This window comes from Pogoniulus pusillus, chromosome 8, assembly GCF_015220805.1.
Source record: "Pogoniulus pusillus isolate bPogPus1 chromosome 8, bPogPus1.pri, whole genome shotgun sequence".
Taxonomy (NCBI): domain Eukaryota; kingdom Metazoa; phylum Chordata; class Aves; order Piciformes; family Lybiidae; genus Pogoniulus; species Pogoniulus pusillus.
This window is the reverse complement of record NC_087271.1, coordinates 30,951,315-30,970,697: the sequence shown is the minus strand read 5'-3', so window position 1 is coordinate 30,970,697 and position 19,383 is coordinate 30,951,315. Positions and strand designations below refer to the sequence as shown.

At 42.8% G+C, this 19,383-nt stretch overlaps 1 protein-coding gene across 1 annotated transcript in view; it reads left to right on the top strand.

The window, feature by feature from the left end:
• The window catches only part of COL24A1 (collagen type XXIV alpha 1 chain), a 162,682-nt gene that overhangs the window by 78,519 nt on the left and 64,780 nt on the right, over positions 1 to 19,383 (top strand). Inside the window, exons 23-25 of the mRNA XM_064147936.1 lie at positions 4,745 to 4,798; positions 7,696 to 7,740; positions 17,657 to 17,710. Coding sequence (XP_064004006.1) covers positions 4,745 to 4,798; positions 7,696 to 7,740; positions 17,657 to 17,710 — 153 coding nt within the window. The remainder of the gene's footprint in view (positions 1 to 4,744; positions 4,799 to 7,695; positions 7,741 to 17,656; positions 17,711 to 19,383) is intronic.

Sequence of the window (19,383 nt, the reverse complement as noted above, 5' to 3'; positions counted from 1 at the left end):
AACCTGCTTGATTCTATGATTCATGGCTGGGCAGCATCTCCAATTTGGTGCTGTGGTAATTGGAAAAGATGCCACTACAGTGGGAGTCTCATAGGCAATTTGGCACCGATCTTCATGTTGTCTGTGTCTCTGGGCATGCACAAGCCACCATAAAATGGTGTCAAGGTGACCCAAAAGGAAAAACTGATGTGTAACTTAGCCCACTGAAATAACTTACAGGATCACAGATCTTAGGGGTTGGAAGGGACCCAAGGAGATCACCAAGTCCAACCCCCCTGCCAGAGCAGGACAATACTATCTAACACAAATCACAGAGGAACACATCCAGATTGGCCTTGAAAGTTTCCATAGAGGAAGACCCAATCTCCATAGAAGGAGACTCAATTTAGATCTATTTGGGGTCAGTTCGACCTAAAGTGTTGTTGGTTATGATTTCTCCCAATGGAAAAAGTGCACACCGTTGGCATGTGTTATGGTTTCTATCCCTCACAAGAAGCTGTTGAGAAAAGAGTGTGTGCATATGAGGCAGGCCCCAGAACTGCAGTTTCCAGACTCTTTTAGTAGCTTGCTGGCTAACATCCCCTTCTGAAATGATAGATAGGAGAAATGGGAATTTTGCTTCATGGGTAGCCCTGCCTGTTTTCTCTGCTCCCTCATCTCAGGGCCCATCTGCTGTTGTCTGGATTCTGCAGCTTCTGCTGGCTCCAGCTGTTTCATAGCTCCAGGCCAACTTGTTGACACTGCTGCTCTGAACTCTGCTCTCATCTCTGCTTAGCCTTGGTTCCTCACTCCCACTTGTAACATAGACTGTATGATTATATTGGAGAGAGAGTATCATAGTAGTATCATAGTATCATCAGGGTTGGAAGAGACCTCACAGATCATCGAGTCCAACCCTTTACCACACAGCTCAAGGCTAGACCATGGCACCAAGTGCCACGTCCAACCTTGCCTTAAAGTGCCCCAGGGACGGTGACTCCACCACCTCCCCGGGCAGCCCATTCCAGTGTCCAATGACTCTCTCAGTGAAGAACTTCCTCCTCACCTCGAGTCTAAATCTCCCCTGGCGCAGCCTAAGGCTGTGTCCTCTCGTTCTGGCGCTGGCCACCTGAGAGAAGAGAGCAACTGTGAAGTCATTAGATCTGATATAGTTTAACTGAGGAGTATATCCCTATATTAAAATTACACTTGCTTGGTTGCAGTTTCACATTCATTTGATTCCATTGTTTCCTTTGTTTCCATTTTCCTTGAAAGGAGTTTAAAACAGTAAATACTACACCTGAAAGTAAATGCTATTAAAGCTATTAGCACTGTACTAATTAAATATCCATGGGAAGAAAGTAGTCCTGAGGCATCATCACTTGTCACCTATGCATTCAGTGACAGATATGCCTCTAATTCATTTTTTGCAGCATCCAGATGTGGGTATTCTTCATTCTCTTTAGCAATCTGCTTCAGTCCTTTATCTGTCTTATGGACATTCTCACCATTCTATCTGAATGTTTTGCCTATGTCTCATTGCAACCTTGCCTCCTGTCCTACAGGCTCTGTTTGTAGGTGTGGTTAATAGGTTAATCCTCTTTCCAGCCACTACTCTGACTTAGTTTGTCCAAACTAAGTATCCTTAGAGGTAATATAATGTAAACTTTTGATTATACTTATGAAACTGTTCTAGTGTTCTCTCAGAAAGCAATGGAGTGTGTTTCTAGTGCTCATGGAATTCCTCATCTCTTTTACTCTGTAGATTTGAGGGCAGAGGTGTTCAGATTTTGGTGTGTGCCAAGCTGACAGCCATAAATTTTCACCTCATTTTTTTTACACATATCCCCCTACCTCTGCACTGATTTCTGACATTTGCTTTAAAAAATGTGCATGATTAAAAAAGACTCTTTGAATCTACCTGACCAGTGCTGCCAGAAAAACAGATCATCCTCTACTGAAATGGAAGATTAATATGAAACTGCATTCTGGTCCTCAGGTCTCAGCTTAAAAAATAATTCCCATGTGCATAAAACAACTGGAGCCCAAAATGAGGATGCTGTCTTTGAGAACTCAGGATATATAGCTCAGGTCCCCCAGAAAGAACCTACCCTGCTTGAATTCAAGAAGAGGTTTTTTGGGCTGAATCTGATCATATGTTTTTTTTTAATTCATTCCTTTCCAAGCCTTCCCACTCATTCTATTCCAAAGTCAAATACTTGGATTCTTCTAAATAAACCCTTCTTAAACAAATAAAAGAAAGAAAAGCTGCTATGTATTTAGTTTTCCTTTATCATGTGAAAATGCAGTAGATGCTATGTTAAAAAAGTGACTTCTCAAAGACTATCCATATAGTAACTCTGCAGCTTTTGGTGTGTCTCAGCTCAGTGCAAGTGTTGGTACTTTGTATTTGTTTGTTTTTGTCTTCCTTATTGGAGCAGATGATGCCTTTAAAAGTAGGGTAAGGTTGTTTTAAACCAGAATGTAAAAGGGGAGTTATTGCATTGATTCCTTTCTGAGATACATATGTAAAACAAGAGCTGGTGTTTATACCCTCAGAAGGTGAGCAGTTCCTCCTGAAGACAGAGGAAAGTACTCTCAAAGCTGCCCCACTACCCCAGTGCAGTATGTTCTGGAGGCAGCATATGCCTTCCCGTGGCCCAAAGGCATATGAGAATCTTGTGAAAGCCTAGGAATAGAGTGATAGTGAGAGATATTTATATTAAATATCAACCCATTTTGAGGTGAAAGAGAGCACAGGTGGGTGTTATTTCCTAAAAAAAAGGAGGTCAGAAATTCCAGGTAATATTTTAGGAAACAAGCTATTTCCTTTGGGATTATCTTGCCCTAGAAGAGCAATTTTCTCAAGGGTTAGCAAGCAGGAAAAAAAGCCATCCCTAGTTGAACCTTCTGCCAGTGACATTTCCTCCATGTGCAACTCACAGTTGTGTTACAGTTTTGTTTAAAGCCCAGTCTGTATGTTTCAAATTGCTTTACCAGTTGAATCCACTCCATTTTCTGATCGACCCTCATTATGTTGTGTGTTCTTTGCAGCTAGTACATAGCTGGAGTACTACAGCCAAGAAACTGTTAGAAGTTGTAACTCCACTTCTGATAGGAGTAGAATTATCAAGGTAGTTAATACTGGATACTAGCTGTCTAGTTTAAGACATTTATGTTGGTCTTGCTCTCTTAGACCAAAGGTTCTTTACAGCAAAGTAGCCAAACATCACAGAGTACCTTGCTGCAGCCCATGGCTTGTTCTTTGCTAAACCTTGTGGAAAGATGTGGCTTGCATTACCTGACTCTCTCAGAACTTTTCTCCCTGCATTAATGGCTGTGCCATGTTTTACTCCACTATCTAAACAAAAAAATCTGTTCTTAAACCAGCAATATTTGTTGGAACTTGCAGGGCAAAATGAAATCATTCAGGCAGGCAGAGCGAGAACAAGAGAGACAAAAAGGGATTAATATGACAAGTCAGAGAACCTACTAAAGTAATGTAAGATTAAGCCATATAGACAATTTCTCACGTGGCCAGAAACCAACACACACATTGTACTCTGAAAGCCAGGCACAGAGCAGCCATGGCAAGAGAGCCAAATGGGGAAAAATACATATTTTTCTAAAAAACCTGTTTATTATATGTTACTTTTGTTGCTCTTGTCTCAGAAGACCCAACATGAAAAGGAAAGCTGTCATTACAGGGTCCTGTGACTGCAGTTCTTCAGTCTCCTGAAACAACAGCTGATCATTTCCTTTTAGCAGAAATCTGCATGGCTTTGATACTGGATCACTGAAATGATGAGATTTCTTCCCCCAGTTTTCAGGCTTCAGCAATCTCAATAGCAACTTGTCCAAGAGCCATCTCCAGTCCATTGCACCTTTACTTTGAGCCTCACAGCAGATGGGGAAAGCTGACCTAGGCTTGGCTATGCTCTTCATATAACCAAAGGGCTAGGCCATGTTTTATGTTGCAGAGGAAGTCTACTTGGAGGGAAAACAAGACATAATTATGTCTTATAATTCAGTTATAAACATCTAACTGGAAATTCATGAGAAAAGTATTCTGGTTTGTATGCTTTTGTGAGTCTGTGCAAGTGACAGGAGGGAGGGTTGGATGTTGTGAAATGCTTCCAAGATCTCCTAGCTTCATGGCCTCCTGCTATGGTTGATGTTCCTGTGTTTTCTTCCACATAACAACATATTATGAAGACAATATCATAGCAGCAAGATCTATCAGTAGCAAAATGCTAGTAGAGAGGGACGAGGCTTAAACAATTAGATGAACAGAGTGGATATTTGAGCTGATTTTGTCTGGTTGAGGAAGGACAGCTATGACTAATCTCTGAAGTCCAAACATCAAATTCTGTTAGTGTGAGTCCCTGTTCTGCTGGAATTAACTAGGAGAGAACATGACCTTGCCTTTTTGTCTTCTTAATATGTTTTAGATTGCTTCTGGTTTTCCTCAGTTGTATGCCCTGTAAGAGTTAACAGGATCTGCTTAGTGTGCTAGTGTTTGCTGTAGCATCAACAGTCTGTTTTCAGATGTAGATTTATAAGTACATTTTCTTCAGATGTTGGTATTAAGTATTACTAAGCAGTACATTTTTGAGTGCATGTGTTTGGATAAGCACAGAAACTGATAGGAGGTTATCTGCTTAAAATTTACAAGATTTTGTTCTAATAATTATTTTAAATTTACAATGTTTTGTTCTAATAATTATTTTAAATTTACAATATTTTGTTCTAATAATTATTTCAGGGAAAGCCAGGACATAAAGGTTATGCAGGTGATGCTGGACCAGAAGGTTTGAAGGTAAGCACTGGCCTTATGTGTGAAATGAGGTGTTTGGAGTGTCAGCTGTGTACAATTATACACTGCTATATACAGTGGCACTGTATCTAACTAATAGGAGGTCATGATGAGCATCTGCTTTGGAACTGGTCTGGCCACCAGCAAAGGGATAGATCTTGGTGTACAGGTGATTTCCTGACGGTTCTGCCCAGGGAGGTGGTGGAGTCACTGTCCCTGAAGGTGTTCAAGAAAAGCCTGGATGACACATATGGTGCCATGGTCTAGATGACTGGATAGGGCTGGGTGCTAGGTTGGATTGGATGATCTTGGAGGTGTCTTCCAACCTGGTTGACTCTATGATTGTATGACTCTGTGGTTTCCCTTGGTAGTGAAATGCCAGGGAGGAGAGAGCCACTGAGCTGGAAGCTCTCATCGGACAGGCAGGTGAGGCACAGGCATTGCTGGTGCAACAAGCACACCCATGCCTTTCAAAAAGTCCTTAAGGAGGTCAGTGACCAAGTGGTCTAGCAGGGTATGGGATGTCAGTCAGGCTGTGGCACAGCAGTTCATGCAGAAGGGCATGAAGGGAAGGCACTGAGGCTTTGTCAGCTTGACCAAGTTGTGATGGTATCCCTCTGAGAGAAAGCAGTGACATCTGTGAGCCAGGGAAGTGGTTGTTCCTCTGTGCTCATCACTGGTGAGACCACACCTTGGATACTGTGTTCAGTTTTGCGGCCCTCACAACATTGAGGTTGTGGAACAGATCCAGAGAAGGACAACAAAGATGGTGAGAGGAGTGCAGAACAGATCTTCTGAGTAGTGGCTGAGGGAACTGGGGTTGTTCAGCCTCCAGGAAAGGAGGCTGAGGGCAAAACTTACTGCTCTCTATAACTACTTGAAAGGAGGCTGTAGAAAAATGGGGGTTGATCTCTTCTGCCTAGTAACAAGCAATAGGACCAAAGGAAGTGGCCTCAAGTTGCATCGGGGAGGTTTAGTGTGGGTATTAGAAGAAACTTCTTCACTGAAAAGGTTGTCGAACACTGGAATAGGCTGCCTAGGAAGGTCATTGAGTCCTCATCCTTGGTGGTATTTAAACAACACATAGATGCATCAAGGGACATGGTTTAGCACCAAACTGGATAGAGTTCAATAATGTTTGAATGTGATGATCTTAAAGTTTTTTTCCCCAGCCAAAATTACTCTCAAATTCTGTGATTTCATGCAAGGATATAAGTGGATGTGCTTCCATGTAATAAAAAGTGCTATCATACTGGTGATTCTGCTTTCTGGCAACATGTCACTTTGGAAAAGAAGGGAATTACGCAGCTTTAGGACACAGGAATGTGTGAGCAAAGACAACACCAGCTAAGATGAGATCTATTGGTGTGGGGATGTGGGGGTGGCTGAGCCTGTGGACAGCAATTGATCCAGGGCAGTCCCAGTGAAGGGGGGATAAAATGAAGTGCTGCAGTTTGAAAGAGTAGCTTATGGCAGCAGAATTACTCAGTGCTGAGTTGCAGTGTGAGGAAATAACTCCAAGTGCCGGGTGCTGCACTTTGGCCACAACAACCCCATGCAGAGATACAGGCTGGGGTCAGAGTGGCTGGAGAGCAGCCAAACATAAAAGGCTCTGGGGGTACTGATTGATACCCGCCTGAACATGAGCCAGCAGTGTGCCCAGGTGGCCAAGAAAGCCAGTGGCATCCTGGCCTGCATCAGGAATGGTGTGGTCAGCAGGAGCAGGGAGGTCATTCTGCCCCTGTACTCTGCACTGGTTAGACCACACCTTGAGTACTGTGTTCAGATCTGGGCCCCCCAGTTTAGGAGGGACATTGAGATGCTTGAGCGTGTCCAGAGAAGGGCGATGAGGCTGGGGAGAGGCCTTGAGCACAGCCCTACGAGGAGAGGCTGAGGGAGCTGGGGTTGGTTAGCCTGGAGAAGAGGAGGCTCAGGGGTGACCTTATTGCTGTCTACAACCACCTGAAGGGAGGTTGTGGCCAGGAGGAGGTTGCTCTCTTCTCTCAGGTGGCCAGCACCAGAATGAGAGGACACAGCCTCAAGCTATGCCAGGGGAAATTTAGGCTGGAGGTGAGGAGAAAGCTCTTCACTGAGAGAGTCATTGGACACTGGAATGGGCTGCCCAGGGAGGTGGTGGAGTCGCCGTCCCTGGAGCTGTTCAAGGCAGGATTGGACGTGGCACTTGGTGCCATGGTCTAGCCTTGAGCTCTGTGGTAAAGGGTTGGACTTGATGATCTATGAGGTCTCTTCCAACCTTGGTGATACTGTGAAATTGTATCCAAACCAGTGTTTGTTGGGGCACTGAGATTGTAGTTGTAATTGGATAATTAACAGTGTGTATATACCCAGTTTCCATTTGCAAAGCACAAAGCAGCATCATTAAGGAGAACAGAAGCAGTTGATGTAATGCTTTATGCCAGTTACAAACTTTTAGGGGAGTGGGGAAGGGGTGGAAGTTTATTAAAATATAGTTCAAAGCTTTCTTAGTATTTCATAGCAAAACTAAAATTGCACTGTGCAGAGTTAACATTGACTTCTGAAACAGTTGTGAAAGAAAGTAATACACTGAAAGGCAAGCTTAAATAAAAACTTAATTGGTCATTTATAGCATTTGCTGACAGTGTATTTGCTGAGCCCTTAATACATAGTTTTCATTTTTGTGGACAAGCCCTAAATACATGAGGACATCTTTTTACTAAATTAAAAGTACTCATCAAAAAAAAGAAACCCACAACCAAATTTATTTTTACTGGTTGCTTAATTTTCTTTCTTAGAGTTTTAACTGTCAGATGCCATTTAGAAAATAAGAGGCTCCTAGGAAAAGAGAGGACTTTCATATACACATATGAAAGAAATTACTTTTCTAATGAAGTCCATCATCTGTTTTCTACATTTAACAGGGAGAACAAGGAGACCAAGGAAACATTGGAAAAACTGGTGAAACAGTAAGCTTGAATATTTCTTTCTGGTTTTATTTTTAATTCTATGTTTATTTAGGAGTGAATGAGCAAATTTTTGCAGCAGCTTTCTGATGAAATTTGCCTTTCTTTTGAAGCTGTAATATGTTGGCTGTACCTTTGTGGTCTTTCAGAATCATACTGTATAAAGAAATTCTTCCTTTTAAGTGTTTTCCAAAGTTAATTCTACTGTTTTGCTATGAGGTTGAGTGAACGTCACAGGTAGTTGTAGGGATCTTCCAAGGCATGTTTGAGTAAGTGAACAAATGCTACTTTTGCAGTTAAATCATCTGAGGAGCTGCACTTAGCCTGAGATGTGTTTTGCAGACTTTTTCTGTCTACCTTCAGTGAAGTAGACAGAAAAAAAAAAAGTGGACACTGGAATGGGCTGCCCGGGGAGGTGGTGGAGTCGCCGTCCCTGGGGCACTTCAAGGCAAGGTTGGACGTGGCACTTGGTGCCATGGTCTAGCCTTGAGCTCTGTGGTAAAGGGTTGGACTTGATGATCTGTGAGGTCTCTTCCAACCCTGATGATACTGTGATGATACTGTGAAGTCACAGATCCCCAGGTGACCTTGAGGTGATAGTCCATCCTCTACTGCCTAGGCAGGATCTTTGTATCACTCCTGACATACATTACTGCCTAGGCAGGATCTTTGTGTTACTCCTGGCGTACATTTGGCTCATCAGTTATTGAAAATCTCCCAGAACTATTGGAGGTTGTGTAACCTGACACCTTTCTGCTGGAAAAAAAAACATTTTGCAAGTGATGGTTGTTATTGTGTCCCTCCTCCAGTCTTTCTTATCGCATTTAACGGTCCCAATTCACTTAGCCTTTCATGTTTTCTAAATGATTTAAGTCATATTCTTACTCTCTTGCAGAGATTAATTTCACATCTGTGACTCCAGCTTACTGTGCAAACATTTCAGACTGTTGAGAGAAAAGAAAATTTGCTTCTTACAAGCCATATTCTTGCATACATCTGCCCATTTTTGCAGTAACACATCGTTACTCAGTTTGTGATCCACACTCTCCAGCCCTTCGTTTTTTGTACTCATTATCTTTCCCAGTTTTTCCGTTGCAGGCACTTGTAAAGTTGATAACTATCACTTAAACATACCACCTTGCAATTCTTTCTACTTAATTGTATCCTCTGCCCTTTCATGCTTGTAACTTTTGCCCAGGAATTACAAAAAAGTGTGAGTTTGACTCATGCTCAAGCTATTCAGGTGTTGCACAGAACATGACTAAGTTGGTTTTGTTTCTTGAGTTAATGAATGCTGAGAATAGTCTACAACAACTGGATGAGGCACTTAGTGCCATGGTCTAGTTGACTGAATAGGACTGGGGGATAGGTTGGACTGGATGATCTTGGAGCTCTCTTCCAACCTGGTTGATTCTATGATTCTATGATACCATACACTGGTTTGAGCTCAGTGCTGTTACCTGTGTAAACTCTGTTCAGATTTGACAGCAGTCAGAATGAGCTCCCCATTGTCTACAAAACACCAAGCACATACAGTTAAAAGTATCTGTTTAGATAGGAACTGATAATGCCATAAGTTCCACTAGATGTCTGACAGAATGTCTCTAAATGTAGTGAGTATACTTAGCAGCAGCTTAATCCATAGCTTTGTTCAGCAGTTTATAGATAACAAAACCTTCATTTTGTTAGCTTTTGATCAAGGCTGTAAAGCAGTAATTTGCTTCCATTTTGACACCATTTGGAAAATCTGGGAGTTTATATAGGTATGGCTCAATGGGTAGGGTAAATATGGATGACTACTGGAGCATGAGGATATCACATTAGAAGAAAATAGACAGGACACCATAGTGCTACCTTGGTTTTATGGAGAGATGCTGGGATGCAGTAATACAGTTGTCCTGTCCATACAATTAGTCTTTCTCTCTCGATGTTACACTTGCTGGTTTTTTCCCTCTTTTTTTTCATTTTTGCCTCCCAACAGTGTGCAAAATGAAGGATTTTTTATTGCACATGAATTATGATTTTTCAGCCTGTAACATGTCAGTGAAAAATTGTAGCATTTACTCTGTTGGACAGTGCCACATGCACACAGTAATCCCCAACAAACAGCACGGCTAAGCTCTATCTTAAGTCACTATGCTAAACTTAAGTTAACCTTAAGTTTCTAAATTTGTCACGGGCTTTGTTTTGCACCAGAGTGAGCTTGAATTCAGCATACAAATCTTCCACAACTCAGATATATTCTATGAACATAATATCATTTATCACTAAGTGAACTCAATCTAGAATCATAGAATCAAGCAGGTTGGAAGAGACCTCCAACATCATCCAGTCCAACCTAGCACCCAGCCCTAGCCAGTCAACTAGACCATGGCACGAAGTGCCTCAGCCAGGCTTTTCTTGAACACCTCCAAGGATGGTGACTCCGTCACCTCCCTGGGCAGCCCATTCCAATGCCAATCACTCTCTCTGCCAACAACTTCCTCCTAACATCCAGCCTATACTTCCCCCAGCACAACTTGAGACTGTGTCCCCTTGTTCTATTGCTAGGTGCCTGGCAGAAGAGACCAACCCCCACCTGGCTCCAGCCTCCCTTCAGGTGGTCGTAGACAGCAATGAGGTCAGCCTTGAGCCTCCTCTTCTCTAGGCTGCACACCCCCAGCTCCCTCAGCCTCTCCTCGTAGGGTTTATGTTCCAGGCCTTTCACCAGCTTTGTTGCCCTTCTCTGGACAAGTTCCAGCACCTCAACATTACTCTTGAATTGAGTGTGGCCCAGAACTGGACACAGCACTCAAGGTGTGGGCTGACCAGTGTCGAGTACAGGGGAAGAATAACCTCCCTCATCCTACTGTATTCTAGTACAATATTCAGTAATACTCAGTAGCTCTAATATATAATCAGTGATGATTAATCAAAGAATTATGATAACTACCTAATTGTAGACAGGTGCAAGCTGCAAGAATAAAATAATAATACATACTGTCTTGTAGTTAAGGCTAACAACAAGAGCAGAGGAGAGCTTTTCAAACACATTGAGCAGAGCTTACAGAAAGAGCTTTCAAAACCGCTTCACTTTATTCACCACCACAATCCGTAACAGTTAAGAGTTTCCTTAAAATAAATTGAGATGTACTAGCAGGAAGAGGATAATTTTTCTCATATGCAGAAAATGGTTTTCCAGATGTGAGTCTGATTGCAAAATACTCGCTTCTGTATGCTTTGGATGCAGGTTTTACTGCTTCTGTTCGTTACAAGTAATTTTTCTTTTCCTCGCTGTGCTGAGAGAATGCAGGCTTTGGATTCCCAGATAAATCCACTCCCTGATGCTCAGTATTGACTCTGGAGGCATGCCTGTTGACTCCAGGATGTTTCTGGAATCAAACATGCTGCACACCCAGGAAAAAAATTGAAAAACAGAATAAAAGGTACAAATGTTACTGGCTGCTGTGACAGATTTCCAGATGAAGCCCAAAGGAAGATATGAAAGTAAAGCAGCATATGCCCTGTCTAAAGGGAAAGGTGGGCAGGTTCAGGTGATGCCACCCAAAGCTGTGGTAGTACCCAGCAACTGTTGTGTTTAAGATGCTCAGTTAACTGCAGGGCTGTCAGGTTCAGTTGAAGAGGAATTGATTAAGGAAGAAGTAAGGGACAGCAGGCAGACAAAATTTAGTAATGGGACAAGATCTTTTTGGAAGTCATGCCAAAGGAAGCAGTATCTTCAACTACTGAGAAAATTACTCTTACATCTGAGGGAGGAAAATGTTGCTTTCCTGACACGTGCAACTGCATTTTATAAGCTTAGATCAGATGCTATCCAGTGATGGATAGCATATATTTGAAAGCAGCTTCAGCATCTCATACAACCAACTTCTCTGTATTGGAGTGTCAGGGATGATTCAAGAAAATTATTAACTGCACAACTTTTATGGCACAAAAGTGAATTTACCTGGCCTTGAAACAGTTGCTTCTCAGGATTGCTGCTGTTTTGTAATGCTGGAGTTTACCCAGACTGGGCCACACTCAATTCAAGAGAGATGTTGAGGTGCTGGAATGTGTCCAGAGAAGGACAACAAGGCTGGTGAAAGGCCTGGAACACAAACCCTATGAGGAGAGGCTGAGGGAGCTGGGGTTGTTTAGCCTGGAGTAGAGGAGGCTCAGGGGTGACCTCATTGCTGTCTACAACTACCTGAAGGGAGGCTGTAGCCAGGTGGGGGTTGGTCTCTTCTCCTAGGCAACCAGCAACAGAACAAGGGGACACAGTCTTAAGCCTTGGCAGGGGAGGTCTAGGCTGGATGTTAGGAAGAAGTTCTTCACAGAGAGAGTGATTGGCATTGGAATGGGCTGCCTAGGGAGGTGGTGGAGGCACCGTCCCTGGAGGTGTTGAAGAAAAGCCTGGATGAGGCACTTAGTGCCATGGTCTAGTTGAGTGGCTGGGGCTGGGTGCTAGGTTGGCCTGGCTGATCTTGGAGGTCTCTTCCAACCTGCTTGATTCTATGATTCTGTGATTCTATGATTATTCCAGTTTCTCCTTGTGACAGTTTGGGTTTTAACTCGCCCCGCACACACACTCTCATGAAATCACCCAGACTAGACTCAACCGAGCTGGAAGTTAAGGAAATTAAGCTGTGTATTTACAGCTTAGCACAATATACAAGCAGATGTTTACAGTATTTACAGCTACATACAATAATACACAAGTTAAAAATTAATTCAGAAACACAGCATCCCTGCTAGAAAGCAGAGTCCCCAGGAGAGACTCCCAATGATACTTCCACCTCCTTTCCAGGCCTCTACCTTATCCCAGAGTTTGCCTTGTGTGCCAGATCATAGAATCATAGAATCAACCAGGTTGGAAGAGACCTCCAAGATCAGCCAGTCTAACCTAGCACCCAGCCCCAGCCAGTGAACTAGACCATGGCACTAAGTGCCTCATCCAGTCTTTGCTTGAACACCTCCTGGGATGGTGACTCCACCACCTCCCTGAGCAGACAGTTCCAATGGCAAATCACTCTCTCCATGAAGAACTTCCTCCTAACATCCAGCCTAGACCTCCCCTGGCACAACTTGAGACTGTGTCCCCTTGTTCTGTTGCTGGTTGCCTGGGAGAAGAGACCAACCCCCACCTGGCTACAGCCTCCCTTCAGGTAGTTGTAGACAGCAATGAGGTCAGCCCTGAGCCTCCTCTTCTCCAGGCTAAACACCCCCAGCTCCCTCAGCCTCTCCTCATAGGGTTTGTGTTCCAGGCCCCTCACCAGCTTTGTCGCCCTTCTCTGGACACGTTCCAGCACCTCAGATGTTTTGTAACTTGTTTTCCTACTACCTGATCTATAGCTTTATACCTGTACTTATTTGCACAACCAAGTTATTTTTCAGCACTAAAATATGAGAAAAATGTTCAAGGCAATTTTAGCAATAACCAAGGATAAGTTGTTCTGGCTTGCATTGGCCTTGTTCAGCAATAGTGTAGGTGTTGGCACAGATCCAGTCTTTTGTTGGCCCCTTTTTCCATCTGTCTGAATTTAACTGATGTGTTCTTTGTACCATAGTTGTCTGGGGAGAGAAGTATAGAGGAGTAGTACCTGCACATGGTTTCTGCAGCTTAGCTTCCAGGGTTTTGCTACTGGGTACATCCTGCTGTCACTTCTCAACTAGGTTTGTTTAAGTGCAAGTGTTTCTCTGCATCAAACAGAAGTACACCACTTTACAGTGGTTTTACTGGAAGCAAAATTTAACCCATTTCTTTCCTAAGGCTGCCATAGATAAGCAATGGTGCCACTACATTTTGCTCTTCAAATATTCAAGTAAAAGTTTGGAGTCCTTTAAAAAAGAAAAAAGATTGAAACAACAGCTATGAGGTACAAATATCACAGTATCACAGTATTATTAGGATTGGAAGAGACCTCATAGATCATCAAGTCCAACCCTTTACCACAGAGCTCAAGGCCAGACCATGGCACCAAGTGCCACATCCAATCCTGCCTTGAACAGCCCCAGGGACGGCGACTCCACCACCTCCCCGGGCAGCCCATTCCAGTAGCCAATGACTCTCTCAGTGAAGAACTTTCTCCTCACCTCCAGCCTAAATCTCCCCTGGCGCAGCCTGAGGCTGTGTCCTCTCGTTCTGGTGCTGGCCACCTGAGAGAAGAGAGCAACCTCCTCCTGGCCACAACCACCCCTCAGGTAGTTGTAGACAGCAATGAGGTCACCCCTGAGCCTCCTCTTCTCCAGGCTAACCAACCCCAGCTCCCTCAGCCTCTCCTCGTAGGGCTGTGCTCAAGACCTCTCCCCAGCCTCATTGCCCTTCTCTGGACACACTCAAGCATCTTAATGTCCCTCCTAAACTGGGGGGCCCAGAACTGAACACAGTACTCAAGGTGTGGTCTAACCAGTGCAGAGTACAGGGGCAGAATGACCTCCCTGCTCCTGCTGGTCACACCATTCCTGATGCAGGCCAGGATGCCACTGGCTCTCTTGGCCACCTGGGCACACTGCTGGCTCATGTTCAGGCAGGTATCAATCAGCACCCCCAGATCCCTCTCTGTCTGGCTGCTCTCCAGCCACTTTGTCCCCAGCCTGTATCTCTGCATGGGATTGTTGTAGCCAAAGTGCAGCACCCTGCACTTGGAGCTATTGAACCCCATCCCATTGGACTCTGCCCATCTGTCCAGGCGGTCAAGGTCCCACTGCAGAGCCCTTCTGCCCTCCAACCCAGCCACATCTGCCCCCAGCTTAGTGTCATCTGCAAACTTGCTGATGACTGACTCCATGCCCTCATCCAGGTCATCTATGGTTCGGTCACCTCCTTCACTGGCAGCAATAAAAGAGATTTTTCACTTAGATTGTCTCCTCTGGTTGATTACCAAGTAATCTCTCCACAGATGGCCTGATCTCAGTGTAAACAGAGGAAGACAGCATCTGCTTTTCAAATATCATGGTTCCAGATATGGGGAGGCTCTGAGGTGATCTTATTGTGGTCTTCCAGTATCTGAAGGGGGCCTACAAAAAAGCTGGGGAGGGACTTTTTAGGATATCAGGGAATGACAGGACTAGGGGGAATGGAGGAAAGCTGGAGGTGGGGAGATTCAGCCTGGACGCAAGGAGGAAGTCGTTCACCATGAGCATGGTGAGAGCCTGGAATGGGTTGTCCAAGGAGGTGGTTGAGGCCCCATCCCTGGAGGTGTTTAAAGCCAGGCTGAATGAGGCTGTGGTCAGCCTGGTCCACCATAGGGTGTCCCTGCCCATGGCAGGGGGGTTGGAACTCGATGATCCTTGTGGTCCCTTCCAACCCTGACTGATTCTATGATTCTGTGAAATACAATCTGGGCTTCTACTGATCTTATGGTCACTTCATGACATTCTGAGTACTGTGGTTATGAGGTAGAAAGTAGTTTCTAAACTTCAGAGGTGAAACCACTAGCTTGAATAATAGTAATAGTAATAGTAATAGTAATAGTAATAATAATAATAATAATAAAGGATGACACAACCAATAGTCAATATATAGCAGTTTGCATAGCTGTCATCTTGAAGGAGCTCTGGGCTGAGAAGGTCATTGGGCCATTTTCTAGTCTAAAATCTGCATTTTGATAATTCTAACTGACATGCCACTGCAGGGCAAAGCTAGCATTTTGTCTCTAAGGGACTAAAAAAGGATTAAGAATTCAGTAATTGAACTGACAGTAAATTGTAAGTTTCAGTTTACTTTTATATCTGTTATTTGGCCTTTCAGATAGAATCGTAGAATCACATTATTAGAATCTATCCTTTCTATGAGAAAGTATATCCTCTAAAATTGATCCTGTTCCATTCTGTCCCCTAAAGATGAAAGCCAGAACTTTGTTTACTCATGATGCCATCAGTTTACACTGAAGTCTTTCATGACATTAAAAACACCCAGACTCTTGGCATTGTTGAAACTAGAATGTGGTCCAGAACCAGTTTCCTTGTTTCTTTACCAGTTAGTTTTATTTCTTTTTTTCTCAGTGGTCTGGAGACAAAGCTTTCTTTAAAACCTCAGATTACTCTTACCTTCATGTGCAGGGTATTAACAGCTGCTCCATTCAGTTCATACCTGGTACTGGTACAGCAGCATGCAAATGTTCTACACAAAGGCTGTTGAAACTCTTTGGTTTCACAAGCCTGTTTGTGGTCCAGGAATATACTATTTTTATCAGATCAAAAATAGGGTCAGATGAAAGCACTGGTCTGATACAAATTCACCTAGAAATCTGTGACTAACAGGGCTTTCTATTTCAGGGCAGGTGTTGTCTGGCCATGACATCTGCCTTCTCACAGATCAGCTGCCTTTTTGTTCTACTGCAGCTGGTATAAAGCCCAAATAGCAGCCAGTGTAAACCCTGTGTCATGTAGATTTCACTTTTTTTTTTTCCTAACTGTTTTCATTCCTCATTTTCTGTTGCCTAACACATTCAGTTTGATTTTTGGAATCCACTGGTACTACTTGAACAGATTGAAGAGATGCTGGAAGACTCAAAACCTGCTTTGGGCTGCATCCTTTTTCCATAAGGAGAGAGAATGGAAACCTCAATCCATTCCTAGTGGCTGGTCTTTGTGATAAAAGAATACAAATCTGGCAGCTTTAAGTAACTATGTGATCTTTAAGTCCATAGGGAAAAAAGACATCACTTTATGGCTAATATATTGATGGACAAGTTGTTTTGCTGATTGCACTTTCTCTTTGCTGTATGCTGAATTTAAGGACCAAAATAATATTCCCAAGTAAGCTTTTTATTCCTCGTCCCTCTTCAGGTACCTACCCTACCTATTTCTCAGACTTTGGCTCTCTGCTTTGAATGGAGAGATGGAAGAGCATTTAGTTAATGAGTCAGCTTTCCCCCCCTTCATTCCTCTTGAGTCCCTGCTACCTTTACCACTTCACTGACTTCAGTTCTTTTTGTCATTTTGACTATTGTTTTGCTCTCCATACATATCCACTTCCACTCATGCAGAGTTTATTTTCCATTCTTTATATCAACAACAGTCCACTTTCTTCTCTGAGTGTTTTTACTGTAAAACTTCTTCACTGTTTTCTTCTAGGGAACAGCCTGTGTCTAGGAAACTTTCTGTTTGATAGCCAAAATTTGTTTTCACTCTGGAAGGTTTTGTAGGCTAATCCCAATGTCACATTCACAGTCACATCCTAATAATTCCTTCTGTCAGAACAGAGCAACTGAGCCAGAAATGCAATACTTTGAGTTGAAAAAGGGAATTGATCAAGGGCTGTATAGTAAATGTTGGTGCAAGGCATAGCTACCTATCTTTCTGATCAGCATCTTCAGTCCTACAAACAGGGTGGCATTGGCTGGGATATCAAGAGCAGTCTGAGTTACATCTTGGCTCTGACTACGTCTTCTGCCGTTTCTGGAATAAGAGAACCAAAGTGATTAGTCTTAACCTTTTGAAACTGCATCTTCACACTCTTTTATCTTGATGAATAAGACTACAGACTAATTCTTTGTCTCACAGATTTCTGCCCAGTACTGAGGCCCACTGTTGGCCATGACTGGTAGCAGTAGTAGCTTACTGGGAGTTCGTCATGAAAGTCCCTCATTCTTACCAGTGACGTCTGGGCATTAGCTGAGCCAGTATCACCAGTGTGAATCTTTTGTCTGCTACCAAGCCAAAAGACCTCTCGGTTCATGACACTTAAGACATCAGTCCAGCAGCCATATTGATGCCTGTTTATCTCTTTAGCCCCTTTCAGAAATCAGTTTGTGCCAGGATTGTCATCCTCAAAGGCAGCTGTATCAATGGCTCATTGCAATCTGTTTGAACTATGAGATTGGCAGGGTAGCTAGCAATGCAAGACAGTAGGTAGCAATCTGAAACCAACCATAGTAGCTAACCATGAACTAATATAGATGTTGCATTGATAAAACTCTGCTTACTTTTTGTACAGGCATCAGCTGGCTTACCTGGAGAAATTGGGCCACCTGGAAGCCTGGGTGAAAAGGTACAATAACGTATCTGAGTATTCAGCAGCAAAAATCAGCTTCACAACCATTAGGGTGATAAAATATTGGTCAGAGATCCTTTACTGACCACTGATAAAGCTTATGTTCCTGTAGCTATGCCAGAGCACAGGGATGTAACAAATGGCAATCCAAATGCTGTTATTTGAGGTATGCCTCTGGTGTCCTTGATTTTACTTGGCACTTAGTTTAATGCTGATAGATTTCGTATCATGTTAGTATTAGGGCACTTACTTTCTGTGTCAGTGGATAAAATAAGCTGACATAAATTATACTTGTTCTATACAGTGGTTAATGGATTTGCACTGCTACACAATGCAGACAAAAGCAGAAAGGCAAAGTGTGACTGTATGCATTGACTGAGTAAAGAGGGCGAGGTTGTTAGTTTTGTCTAGTTTTGCTGTGCAGGAGCAGTTGCATTTATGAAAGCAAAGCTTGGCAGGCTCAATGTGGCTAGAGCATTTTAAATAGCTTAAGCATACTTGACGTGGTTTTATTTAGGTGAAGTATTTTAAAACTGAAAAACAGGAAGCTATTACTGGACAGCATGTCAGCTTCAATTACAATACAACCAAAATTGTTTGTCAGAATTATCCAGCACCATTTGCATTTCCTCCCCGCAGGGCTGAATTAGTTCACCTAGACTGGTGGCAGCTATTCAGATGTGATATTGAGGAAGTCTTAGTAATGTATTAGAAATTCCATGAAAATCTGATTATAATTTATGAAAGGAAATACATCAGTGGAAACCAATCCTTGTTAAAACTTAACAGGTCTCATATGGTTATAATCATAATATCATCTTAAAATTTGGTGTCAAAGGATTCCTGTTCTTTATAATTATCCTTGGCATAACAAAAATTACCTTGGGATATTGCTGCTAGGAGGAAAAAGGTAGTTAAAAATGAATTAATCTGTCACCAACAAATGGAAGCAAGCTCCTTAATGGTGCAATAATTGTTGTCATTACTATGCTGTTTCTGTAGAATTTGTTTTCTTCCTCTTTTATGAATTAAAACAGTCCAATGTCAACATGCTGTGAGCATTTAAATGACAAACATACTTCCAGTGTAATTATTTTAATGAAATGTGTCTTGACAGTATGTAACATAGTGTTACCACTTTCTCTGTGTCCTACCTGCAGTAAACAAACTGAACAGACATTCTAACACATACTGAAGGAATGAGGGAGAGAAAAACAAAGGGTTTTTTTTTTGTTTTGCTTGTTCATTGTGGGGAATTTTATGGATTAAAGAGCATAACTACAAATGTGATGCACCCAATGGAGAGAAAAGGGTTCTGGTAGCAGTTTGCAGAGACTGATGTAGTACTAATCTCTTCTTGAGTCTTCTAGGAAAAGACAGAGAAACTCAGTTTTGATCATTGTTTCAAAATGAGTGGTCTTGTAGACACAAATTCAAAAGTGAAGAAAAAAAAGGTCTCTGTGCTGTTTCTGAAAGGCAATCCTTGAACCACTAATGTTGTGCAGTGCAAACAGTGTTCTCTTTAGCAAATAAATGTCTTACAGACTGTAGACTACAACCCTCAAGAAAGATGGCTTGAAGTGCACTGGTATTGTTGTTGTAGATTTGACTTGGCCAAATATACCTGTCTCAGTGGACATGGAATGACTTGGGGAAGGAGCGCTCACTGT